We start from the raw sequence: 13,369 nt of genomic DNA, 5'->3' as shown, positions 1-13,369 counted from the left end.
TATATGCATAGCATGTGGTAAAACTGATGAGATAAAAGAATTATGTAACAATGGAGTAGGTGTTGCGCTGCTCATACAGTAATTATCGTTTTTTACTTATCTGGTAATATAAGGAAAAGAGGCGTAGAAATTTGTTTATTCAGACATAGTTTTATAAGCAAATATATTAAATATGAGAAAATATTATATTACTTAACAATTAGTTGCTTATGGAAAATAAATTTTGTTCAAAACTTTTCTTGTGGTTACGAGATTAGTATTAAAATATATAAATTCAATTCACACTATATGTGGCATTTTTCGCAATATATCAAATCAAAAAGAAATGTTTCTGGTTTTATCTTTAGCCGGAAAAACAAAATTCTCTACTTAAATATGTAATTTCCTGACTACATTATTAATTCTTGAAAATTATTTATTTTCTAGGTTATTGGTCAAAATAAACACTTAATTTATAAAATTTATTATCCATATGTATGTATATACATTATTTATTACGACCGTCATATGCATGGATAATAAAAATTTTCTTATACCTATAATTGTTAATATATCGGACAACAATATTGTTTAAAATCTTGAAACATATTATGTAGAATATGATATTAATACAATGTTTAGTTTTTTCTATTATATTGGCCAACAATCTATAGAAATTAGCAAAGTCAGATGCGAAATGAAAAGTCCTCTAGGTACTGCAGCTTTGTATTGTTCGCAGTCTTCCTCAAAGATAAGTTTACCATATTTTATTCATTATTTCATACTTGTTCCGAGTGTTCAAAACGATGAATAACCAAAATAATTTAATTGTGTTAAATAAGTGAGATATTAAAATACACATACCAGCATGTCATTTGGTTGCACGTGAAAGGTGGATGTTCATCTATGTCAAAATGGTTTCTGTAGTTGTACGTGTATCTATCAATGGAAAGTGTAACAAAATTTGAAAAGGAACCTTGTATATTTAGAGATGTAAAAATATTCGATCACTTAAAATACTGATTTTGATCAATTGAAGTATTTTGTACATTGCTTGATAACTTTTTTTGATAAATTATCTGTTTTCTACATAGCACCAGAAGCATTTTTACGTTTTGTACTGCTATTTTTACGTTATCAACTTTTTGAAAATATTGATATAATGATGTTAAACCAACTTGCAGTCGACCAAAGTTACAGCGCGTAAGCTACATAAAAATGTTTACCTACTCTATTAGAAAAAGCTTTTAGACCAATTTTCCAACTTACTAACATGAGTAAGAGGTCAGAACTTTTCAACAGAATTCTTCATAGCATAGTCTGCTCAATGAGATAAATTTCTTTAGATGTAGCAATCCACATCAATGCCTGTCTCTAATACTAACTCTTCAGATAAAGATTTACACTTGAACTTCTTGAAATATATCGTCATTATATAGAACCAACTATTAAATGGTACCATTATCTATAATAGAGTCTTTCCTTCCTCTGAGTTGTTCGTTTTATGAAATATTATACATATTTTTTTCAAATACCTACTATTTAAGTTAAAACATGTTTCCACCAAAAAAATTAGTTACAGAAATATCATCACTGGAATAATAGATCGAGTACTTCCTCCTGTAATACACAGATAATACATCATTGTGTTTGCTTCTTAAAAAATATGAAAAAAAGAATATGGCTTAAAGTTTTAGCTACTAAGTATATTTACAAAATTAAAGTATATGTACAGGAATTAGGTATTTATATTTACTATTGGCATTAACTGCTACCCCAGGTAACTTTTATAAGATCGGATGCTTTTTCCCCGATCATGAATATCACAGCATTCGTATGACCAGCTACAATATTTGGCATTATAGATCCATCAACAACCCTTAAACCTTTAATTCCGTATACCCTTAATTGAGGATCAACTACAGCTTCAGGATCAGTAACAGGTCCCATTTTACATGTTCCCACTTGATGTCCCAGAGTGGTGGCGACATGACGAATAGCACACGCCCAGTACTCATCAGTGCCAAATACTATGTTCTCGCAACCCGGAAAGGGAATTGTGTTTAGAGTGGTATTATATTTTTGGAAATGTTTGGATGCTGCTATTGAAATCGCCTGCGAAATAATAAAGTTAAATTAATATATTATTGTACTTTGCACAATGTTTGATGTTAACAATATCTTTATCATTAATTCAGGATATTATATTTTACGTAAAGTAACACTGTGTTTACACATGCGTGCAAGTAAATTTTTGTTACAAGGTAGAACAGTTCGAGATCTTAGACTGCTCTACAGAATTTCTCTTGTTTACATGTACGTATGATATTTGACAAATAGAGAAGGGTCTCCACATTAGTAGTCCAAGCATTCTGTCACGGATTAATGTTAAATTTGCAGAAATTATTACCTGGACAAAAAAATATGACCGTATAGAAAATTAAATTTTAAATTGAGTTTCTTATTCTTTAAACTCGATCCAAGGCGAAAAAAAGGCGCTCTCGAAAATTGGCTAGATCTTCTCAGCGGATAGCCCTACAGTAACGATTTTCGGTTTATTTTCTTCGTAAAGAGTCATATTACCATGCTGTTAAAAAATGTTTACGATTTTATTAATTTTAAGGATCAAAAAATGACTTTGAAAAAGTTGCACTTTTTTTGGGTATGATTTTTTCAAATAACTATTTCAATTTTTATTTTATGAAAATGACTTTTAAAGAAAGGAACTGCTGACATTTTTTCACGAATTTAAAAAAAATGTCCTACTATTTTTTTTAAATATAAGTATTCAATATTAACCTCCATCAAATGCATCGCTGTAAAATGTTAATTGCGTCCTCAAAATTTTTTTTAAATAAAAAAATTATCTCGTCTCCAGAAGGTCGTAGAAAAAAAATTTTTTTTAAATTCGTGAAAAAATGTTTCTTTCTTAAAGTCATTTTCATAAAATAAAAATTGAAATAGTTATTTGAAAAAAACACCCAAAAAAGTGCAACTTTTTCAGTCATTTTTTGATCCTTAAAATTAATAAAATCGTAAACATTTTTTAACAGCATGATAATATAACTCTACGAAAAAAATAAACCGAAAATAGTTACTGTAGGGCTATCCGCTGAGAAGATCTAGCCAATTTTCGAGAGCGCCTTTTTTTCAAAAAATCGATATATCTGATATTTTTTGACTTGCCGCGGGCTATGCTTGCAGTAAATAGCAAATATGGGAACGTAAATGTAGACGAGTTATAGAAGAAGAGAAAAGAGAAGATTTTTAACGGTTTTTTCGATATATCTCGAAAATTAGCAAAGCAATCGATACTTACAAATAATCAGTCGATAGAACTTTTTAAAACCTACAACTTTCTCATTTAAAATTTTTCAATAGGTGTTATATTTTTATAGTTATTTTAGAAAAACCGTTTTTTGCAACTTTGCGATTTTTTTAAGCATGTTCGCCATTTTGGATCGAGTTTAAAGAATAATAAACTCAATTTAAAATTTAATTTTCTATACGGTCATATTTTTTTTGTCCAGGTAATAATTTCTGTAAGCATTTCTCTATAATGCTTGGACTATAGATAGTCTTTTCACTATTCAGACTGCCCATATCTTCCATGTATGTATGCCTCGACAAAACGTCAATTATTGGCAGCTGCATTTAAAAAAAATATGTTAGAAGCAGAAAATACAGATGTAATAAAGCCGTCACCACGTTGGGACAAAGAATGGATTATAAGGCAGAGTTAGTTCGAAGTGTATTTTCTGTTGCTTAAAATGCTGCAATGTCATGATTCGCAATACTATAATTCCGTATTTTCACATTATTATCCAAATCTGTTCTCTTTGCAGACTAAACAGGAAAATGGTCTGCCATGCTTGTGATAACTGCTTGTCTGTTTGTCTCTGCTCTGTAATTTTTTTATATGCCGCCCCATAAGTCCAGATTGCCTTCTAGCATTTGAATTAACTATGTTGTTTTTTCACGAGTTCAGAAAACTGACTGAAGTGCAGTATTGCGTTGCATAATCGGATTTTTATTAACTATGCAATAAACAACTATTGAATGCCCCAATATGTTTTACGCTAGCTTAAAATTTACAATCAAGTATCAAATACCTACTGTTTACATGAAAAGAGATGTTACTATAATAGTTAGACCATTACCGCGACAGTGTGTCTAGATCATTGATTTTATAAGCCACGATATCGAAAATGGTCTAGGTCTAGAGTCTAGACCAAGTGTTCGTGTCTGCGACATTGCTCTCGCTGATTTAGTAAACATTTCCACACATACGTGAGTGTGTCGTTAAATAAAACGTCGTCGACGACAATACTCGCCCAATGCCAAGCATACACACAAGTGTCTCCATGTATTTGTAGCATTACAAAGTTAGCCCCTTGCGAGTATGCAACATATACATCACGTTAGCTTTATATTCTTAATATTTTGTTTGCGTTTGTTTCTTTGATGAAAATTGACGTATAACTCAAGAAATTTCTACTACTACTACAGCTCTACTGTTTACTGTTAGTTTAACAGAAAAAACGACAGTATGTTTAAATATTTATATTGTGAAGATCGGTAAATTTAATTTAGAAAGCCTGATTTGAACTTCGTTAAGTTCAGTATTTTTAATTTCAAAGAGCACTGGTTATATTTATTAGTCAACAAGGTACTTCAAAAAAATTAAGCTAAAGGGGGGGGGGGTTAATTAGGCCGGTTTTCGCCCCTTCATTTTTGTCCAAAAACAAGAAAATTTTTTGTTTTTATTATTTATATCCAGTAACTAATCGATTCCACCCCAAACGGGACCTTCCCCCTCCTTCCTAATCAGGATCAAGGTCAAAAAGAGGTCAGATAAAAAAAATGCATTAAATCAAATGATCTCGGAGGTTAGGTTTTTTGGGTCGCTGAGTTCAAATTGGAGGTTGGTTTGTCTGTATCAGGCCATTTTAAGGTTGTTTCAAGGTCATTACAAGGTCAAATTGAGAAAAAGCCGACCAGTCAAGTCCCACCACCAGTTATACAGGTTTTTGGGGTCGCTGGGATAGAATCCGATGTTAGTTTGAATGTATCCGCTAATTTAAAGGTCATCTCAAGGTCATTTACAGGTCAAATTGAAAAAAAACCGAGCAATTAAGTCTAACTGCCTGTTATACATGTATTTGGAGTTGCAGAGTTCAAATCCGAGATCAGTTTGTCTGCATTAAGTTATTTGAGTGTTATTTCAAGGTCAAACCAAGAAAAAAACAAGAAATCGATTACCGTTTTTGAAGTCTCCGAGTCCGTTTATATGTATCAAGTTTTAGGTCAAGAGATAACTGATGTGGAACTCATGAGAAATCCTTTGTACAGGTCAAATAAATAGTTTTCGTGATAAAAGATCTGCTCATTTGCTTCTTCAGATGAAATTGCGTAAACCTTGCGTATCTCTGTTTAAACTCGAATGATTCTAAAAACCTGTTTTTAGTATCAACAATTTTAGCTTTGGTCGAAAACAGAGATGTCTGAAATCGTTTCTCACTGACCCTATCATAAGTCCTTTTTCTCAAATCAACCTTGAAATAACCTTGAACCATTATTAGTACATATAAATGGTCCTCGGACGAGGACTAAGCGACTATAAGAACGGTAATTGACTCCAGGGTTTATTCCATACATTAACTTTCAAGTGACCTTAAAATGGGCTTTAAATGACCTGACACAGACAAACTCACCTCAGATTTGAACTCAATAACTCCAAATACGTGTATAACAGATAGTTAGACTTAATTGTCTGGCTTTTCTCAATTTGACCTTGAAATGACCTTGAGACGACCTTCAAATAACCTGATACAGACAAACTGACCTCGGATTCGAACTCGGTTATCCCAAAATCCTGTATAACATGCGGTCGGACTTGATTGCACGGCTTTTTTTCAATTTGACCTTGAAATGACTTTGAAACAACCTTAAAATGGCCTGATACAGACAAACTAACATCCGATTTGGACTCAGCGACTCAAAAAACCTAAACTCCGAGATCCTTTGATTTAATGCACTTTTTCTCAATCTGACTGCTAATTGGCCTTAATCCTGACTAGGAGGGGGGGGGGGTCCCGTTTGGATGGAATCGAATAGTTATTGGATATAAATAATAAAAAAATTATTTCTTTTTTTGGTCAAAAATTAAGGGGCCAAAAACCGGCCTAATTGGCCCTCCCCCTTTCTTAATCGAATTTTAGAAAACTTTATTTATTTTCTTTTCAAAAAGTGTAAATTTTCGTTCAGGAAGCACCACTTAAATTTTAAAGTATTAAGTTTCCAAATTATTTTGGGCATTCAATTTTTATGGTTGAAAAAGTTATTTAAGCAAAGTCATAACAAGGAACCTACATTAAATTTCTATCCATACATTTTCATAATAATATTTGATAGTATTTCTGTACCTACTTTTTTACACAATGATTTTTAAAATTAAAAGCAATTACATTTTACATCAGATATGCATGCTCATCGCCGACATGTTTACTGTCGTTAGGAATTTTTGTATTAATCATTGCCACTAGTGTCACTGTGAAAAAAATACTGCATGCTGCATATACTTATGTAAATATTTACCGTCTTAATTCCTTCGACCATTGTCGCTATATCTTCTTCTTCTTCAAAATAATTCGGCCTTATAATAGGCCAGTGTAATGGATTTGAATCCTTTATTAGAACTCTACCCTTGCTCTTCGGCCTCAACAAGACGGTGGCAATGCCGAATGCCGATCTGTTACTTAAAGGTTCGTAAACCCTCTGATAGAGTGAGTCTGGAATTCCTAGTAAACCCCGAAAGCTGCCAAAAGTGTCTCCCGTAAGAGCACCTGCTCCTAGCACTAACTCGATATCTGGATAGTCGTCGCTGCTCGTTGAGTATTTGGTCTTTATGAAAGCTAAAGCCTCTGCTCCACCAGGAATAGTGTACGGACCTTTGCCTGTAATGATACAAATATGTACTTCTTGCAAAAGTAATATAAATGACAAGAGTGTATTATATTATCTGAAATGATAAATATGTAAATACTTTATCATACATAATTTCCCAAACAGTTTGTAGCAGTTTTGTATCACTGACAATGACATAACATTAAAATTATTTTAACGAGTAGGTATTTCTGCACCTTCAAAAACTGCAAAATTAATTTTGTTGTATGAAATCGCTAAATGATTTTCTTGACCAGATACCGAACAAAGTTATTCAGAATTAAATTTTCGGATTTTCGGCACACTGCAATGAAATTTTATGTGAAATTTTTTTAATTAGCAACATTCAGTCTAAATATTTTTTCCTTTAAAATAGCTTCATTAATAAATATGGAACTTTTCCAAATTAAATTTCATAATATCTTAGTTTAAAAAAAGTTATTTGTACGATATTTGAAGTATGCGCCTTTTGCATCTGACAACAGAGTGTTGAACAAATTTCTATCCGACAACAATGGTTTTCGAATAATGTTTCAATTTAATAAACATTACTCGTGAATCCAGCATTATTTTTTTTATTAATAATTATTTATTTACAAAATGTTTAAGTTTAGACGTAATGTTGTGATTATTGTTAAATTTACTTAGTTTTTGTGCTTTAAAACAATGTGAATTTAGTTTTGTTATCTTGTTTAATACACTTTATTTTAGTAATAACTCTTTTCGTATCTTTCTCTGTTTATAAAGGGTTTTCCAAGAAGTTTTAGACAGGCAGTGTCTGGAAAATGCTTGGAAAATAGAAATGAAACTTAGTGTAGAATGGTAGATGTTTTTTATTATCAAATTTTCTTTCCAGTTTTGTATTTATGAGATTAGGGGTTTTCTTGGACAATATCAGAGATATTATCAGTTGAATAAAAATCATGTACCTATTATTCGTATTTTCAGACGTATGATGGGGAAATGCATTTTAATTTCCATCATAATTTGTATTGTAACAAGGCTTTTGAATATGTAATAATAAACTAGATGTTCTATTTAAAATTTTGAAGTTGATTTCACGTGAAAATAAATTTGAAAATAAAATTGGATTAATTAATAGTAGTATAAACTAACAAATTGCATTTCCATTAACGTGAGAGGAAATAGGTATTGCCTGCCTAAAATTTTGTGAGAAATATGTTTTAAGCTTCTTTTAAATACATATCCACAATTTCGATCTGCCCCGCCTGAGAAATTTTTCTGCAGATGCCCATGAGCTGTAAACATATTTTTAAGGCATACAAGCTTTTAACTTTGCCAACTCTTTCCATTTATGCACTTTGTATATATTTAAATAAGACATAATGATAAATTGGTTGTACCTTTTTGTACCTTTTAATGAAGGTTACATGTAGTTCACCTATTAGGACTTGGATATTTAATATTTTACAGATATAAAATTGTTTCCGTCTTAAAAAAAATAACTTAAAGATAAATACTTTTATGAGACTAAGGAATATTTATTTTAATCAATTGTATTGTTTGTTTTTATTTATTGTGATATTGTGATACTTGTGATATTTTCTATATTTGTGTTGGTTTATGTTTATTTACTTGGACTAATCTTATACAATATGCAATGTATTGTTTAGAATTATAATAAAGGTTATTATTATATTAAATTATCTTACAAGTAAAAATAACAAAAATATTTTTCTTAAAGCAGGATTTGACAATAAGGACAATTTCTTTAACTTTTAATTTCTATTTTTTTTCTTAAATTTTCGTAATTCATACTACATTTTTCAGCTTTCCTGCCAAACCAGCTGTCACATGAGCTATCGATTATGCAAAAATTATTGCCAACATTTTTAAAATTTTAGTAGTTGAAAGCTTTTCCTATAGGTTGGATTTTTTTTTTGTCGACCACTGTATAAGTTACGACATATAATTATATATATAATTTTAAAATTTAGCAGTCAGTATCTTCATTTAAAAAATTCTCAATGTAGTTGGCATTGATCCATATTTTATTTATTTTACCTCTTACGAGATAGTTGTAAATGTGAACAGGATTTTGCATTTGTCGGTCAGACACTGTTACACTTTCGTTGACCAAAAACGTAAGAGTGGACATTGCCATGTGATCTTGCAAATTATATCCGACCTTAAGATCTTGTATAATTTTAATTTTAGCTTTTCCCAAAACATCTCGAGGTCCAACTCCTGACAGCATTAAAATCTGTGGGCTATTCACAGAACCAGCGCTTAGTATAACTTCTTTTTTTACTCTAATGGAATATTTTTTTCTGTTTCTTAGAAATTCTACTCCATACGTTTGCTTCGTTTGTGGATTAATAAGAAGTTTAGTAACTCTTGATTGAGTTAATATGTGTAAGTTGCGTCTATATCTAATAGGTTTCAAGAATGCTTTAGCTGCACTACACCTAGCACCATTCTTCATCGTTGCCTGCACCCTAGAAAAACCTATCAAAAATCAATACATTTTCCCTGAAACATCAAATAATAATCTTACCCAAACCAATTTTTCCATTTGGATCGTTATTTTTATAACCCAGGTCTAGACCAGTCTTTAGAAACAGTTTAACGGTTGGGCTTTCATATCCTGGGTGTTCAATATTTAAGTAGCCATCCGTTCCATGAAAAGGTTTGTCTATTTCTCCACAGCTAGTGCAGTTCTCTGATTTAATGAAATAGGGCAAAACTTCGTCATAACTCCATCCTTCATTACCCATGCGTGACCACATGTCGAAATCTAACCTAAAATTTTATTGTTTTATTTATTATTGTCATTGTCATTGTTACCGCCATATTATAATCATATCTTGTCCACGGATGCAGTTGAAATGACAGATAACTTATTTTTCACTTTTCACAAAAAGTTTTTCTTAAACAATATCCAACATATACAGGATGTCTTCATTTTGAAATGATTTGAGAGATTGGTTAATTTTATCCTAATACATTATGCTAATTAAGAAACACATAAAGGATATTCGGATCACTTTAATTTCTGGTATCATTATACAAAACTGTTTTTTCAATTTCTTCATCTCGTTAAAAAACTGGTCTTTTTATATAAGAAATCACGAAGCAGTTTATTATGATATTAGACACTGTTTAGTATTAAATGTATGCTAAATTTGTTGTCAATTAGTTTTAATGTTGCAGTTCAGTGATTTATCAAAATAAAAATTATCGGACATTTATTGTATATGTTGGTTTTCACTGAGTATGATCCTTCTGAATGTCTTAGATATTTACAATAGCACGGTACAGCCATGAAAATGCATAGTAGACAAACAGTTTGTAGCAGTAAATTTGTATCACTGACAATAAGATAACATTAAAATTATTTTAACAAGTATTTCTGCACCTTCAAAAACTGCAAAATTAAGCTAGAAATAGCAAATCCGCGTATGAGAGAGACGCGCGCGCGGCTCATAGCGCTTTATTAACAATTAAAAACAAGGCTTTAGAATAATGCGAGTCCCAAAAACTCTTCATCATCTTGTAGGGGGATGTTTAAACTTTAATTTAGGTACCTGGCAACATTAAAGATAACAATTTTTAACCCAGAAATCGGCCGTTGAAAATCGTCATTTTCGCATTTTTAGCAAATTAAATTGTTTATAACTTTAAAACTATAAATTTTAGAGGCATAATGCATAGGAACTTTTTTGTTTATAATGTGCCAAAAAATCTTTTCCGGAGTGAAAAAACCTATTTTTACAATTTGTTTAAAAAAAGTGTGTTTAAACAAATGGGCACCAGATTTCCGACCGGCATCATCTCGATTCATGTTAAGGAACATCTCACGAATCTGAATATGCAAAAAAATCGAATCGGAAAATTTCTCCCACAAATGCGAGGTTTTCGCCTTGTCTATAGGTCCCTAAATAATGAAAACAACACTGCGAGCTCAACATCATAGGAGCTGATGCTAAAATGTACTGTTGTATATATGTGCCAATATTCTCAAGTCTTGAGAGCTATAATGCTATGGTTTAAGTATGTGATGACAAAATTAGTTTCAGATCAAAAATGACACCGCATAATGTGATCGGTTTTGGAAGTTTTGATTTAAATAGCAATTAAAAATAAGAGAAGACAGTGTAAAGATAAAACAAAGGGTTACAGACATGTGACAACAATTCTATTAAATTCATCTTACCCCTGCCCTTAGACTGAATAGCAAAGTCAGACCAATCTACCGCCGAATGCATTCCTTCTTTGAACTAGATGTAGTGCATCATTGTTAACAGTCATTATTAACGTCGTCAGCCTTAATTACTACTACAGAAGACTGTATGTTGTTGGAATAAATTGTCAATTCAGAAAATAAATAGGACAATAATTGACGCTAGAGCTAGAAAGATCTATACGTGTTACTTTCAATAACACAGGCGCAAAAAAAGTGGTATGTTCCACAGACTTCCTCATGTATTTAGACGTACTGAATCTGAATCCGGAGCGATAATTGCTCCATTACCCTCCATTTTTTTTAATATACGAAAAACCGCCCTCAGATACAGAAAATATGGAAAATATCTCTTTGGGAGGGATCAGCATTAGATATAATTAATTGTAGGAACCGACTGAAAATGACTGCAATTCTGGTCCAGGATTAGGATCCACCGCGTCAAAATACATACAGAAACATAGGTCTAGTCTTTTAGTCCAATTAAATAGGCCTTTAAATCGCAATTTTGGTCAACTTGCCTGAATTTTTTATATAAGTTAGTTTGAGGTATATAATAACAATAAGTGACAGTCATTTTACTTTCAACCCCCGGCCAGGGGGTTGAAAGTAAAGTTTATTTTATCTTTTTCCACCCCTGGCAGGGGGTTGAAACAAAAATTACTGTCACTTATTGTTATTATATACCCTAAACTAACTTATATCAAAAATTCAGGCAAGTTGACCAAATTGCGATTTAAACGCTCATTTAATTGGACTATTGGAACAGTATAGATCTGTTACTAAATTAAGAAAAGTAGAACTACTGTTACTTTAGTATTCGAACTAGTATCTAGGACGTGTTATTCCACAGATATTAACATATAGTGAATTTAAATCTTTATATCTGGATAAATATGATATTAGAAGTAGGTAACTGAAAACTATTTAGGAAGCGGTACGATCACAATTAAGAACCCTTCGAAAATCTTCTTTCATAAAAAAAAACCTGAACAGTTACAATTATACGCTTTCCAATACCAAAATTTACAGTTAAAAAATAATGTCCTAGAAATAGAAGGGGTAGACCACGACGAAAATGTGCGGCAGGTTGGACAAATTTATTTCAAATTTTAACATATTTTTAATAATGAGAACAAATAAAATGTAGGTACATATTATTTCTGAATAATCTTTTAAATAAAAAACCTCACCTGCTTCCACGGGTGTACAGTAAAAAATTTGTTACTGAAGTTCCGCCTAGTGCTTTTCCTCTAGCTATGTTGCACCTTCCGTCGATGAGTCCCAAACAGGCTGTTTTCAGTTTTTCACTTTTATAACCCCAGTTGTAACCTGTGGTAGACTGAAAAGCAGCCAAAAGTGGTATGTCTGTTATAAAACTTTCATCTCTTCCAGCTTCTAATAGCAGGACTGTCCATTTTGGATTCTCTGTTAATCTGTTTGCCACCACACTTCCTCCAGAACCTATAAAAATCGTGTGTCATCTTTTAAATAGACATCAAGTTGCGTTCTCTATATAGAAGTCATTAGAAGTCATTACACATCATTTACTTAAAAAGCACTGAAGCAAAAAATTCACGAATTATTAAAAAAAATTTTTATACTATTCTAGCTAATAATTTAATAATTAAAAAAAAAATTGAATTTTGTCGATTACAGCGCCATCTATCATGAATCGAAAATAATGTTTCAGACAAATTCTACGTACTGTTAGCCGCAGAATTCAAATCTGTAATAAAAAATGGGGGTTCCTATTAAACACCCGGTATATATTTTTTAAAACTAAGAGCACATCTTTATGTAGGTACAGGATTATTCACGATCATAATATTATACCTATCTTTGCTGCTTTGAAAAACAATTAAATGATGTATTTTGAATACATTTTACAGCCTGTGTTTTCCTTAAATAGGACACATTACATTTTTACATATTTGATTACAGTACTTTTTCGTGTTCACAATGTAAAGTTTGATAGATCTATTTCTAATAATAGCCCAGTCATTATAGACATGAAAGAGCCTGTTTCGGGAAAAAAATACTATTAGAAGTTTCTCTGCGGAATATTGTTCGGAAACCTGTTATAAATAAAATATCAAAAAATCAACTCGAGGCTAGTTGGGAAACTTTGTTTTAACAGTGGTCAAAGTTATGGAAAAGTGGTTTTTTGACTCACGTAAAAAAGCTATTATTCATAGCGAAAAAAAGTTTATACAAAAAAGGTAGGTATTAAATAAGCCT

At 31.5% G+C, this 13,369-nt stretch overlaps 1 protein-coding gene across 3 annotated transcripts in view; it reads right to left on the bottom strand.

Moving 5' to 3' along the window:
- Positions 1-1,544: 1,544 nt before the first annotated feature.
- LOC108917963 (glucose dehydrogenase [FAD, quinone]-like) overlaps positions 1,545-13,369 on the bottom strand; it is a 19,262-nt gene continuing 7,437 nt past the window's right edge. Inside the window, exons 2-7 of one of the 3 annotated variants that reach the window (XM_018724790.1) lie at positions 12,322-12,592; positions 9,443-9,687; positions 8,950-9,393; positions 6,577-6,935; positions 1,882-2,094; positions 1,545-1,823 (exon numbers count right to left, since the gene is read on the bottom strand). In XM_018724790.1, the coding sequence (XP_018580306.1) occupies positions 1,803-1,823; positions 1,882-2,094; positions 6,577-6,935; positions 8,950-9,393; positions 9,443-9,687; positions 12,322-12,592 (1,553 nt within the window). In that variant the 3' untranslated portion in view covers positions 1,545-1,802. Of the gene's footprint in view, positions 2,095-6,576; positions 6,936-8,949; positions 9,394-9,442; positions 9,688-12,321; positions 12,593-13,369 lie in introns of all 3 variants that reach the window. The other 2 variants (XM_018724789.1, XM_018724791.1) reach the window with 2 other exon arrangements.

This window comes from Anoplophora glabripennis, unplaced genomic scaffold, assembly GCF_000390285.2.
Source record: "Anoplophora glabripennis isolate ALB-LARVAE unplaced genomic scaffold, Agla_2.0 scaffold60, whole genome shotgun sequence".
In the NCBI taxonomy this organism is placed as follows: Eukaryota; Metazoa; Arthropoda; class Insecta; order Coleoptera; family Cerambycidae; genus Anoplophora; species Anoplophora glabripennis.
This window is presented reverse-complemented; position numbering and strand designations above follow the sequence as displayed.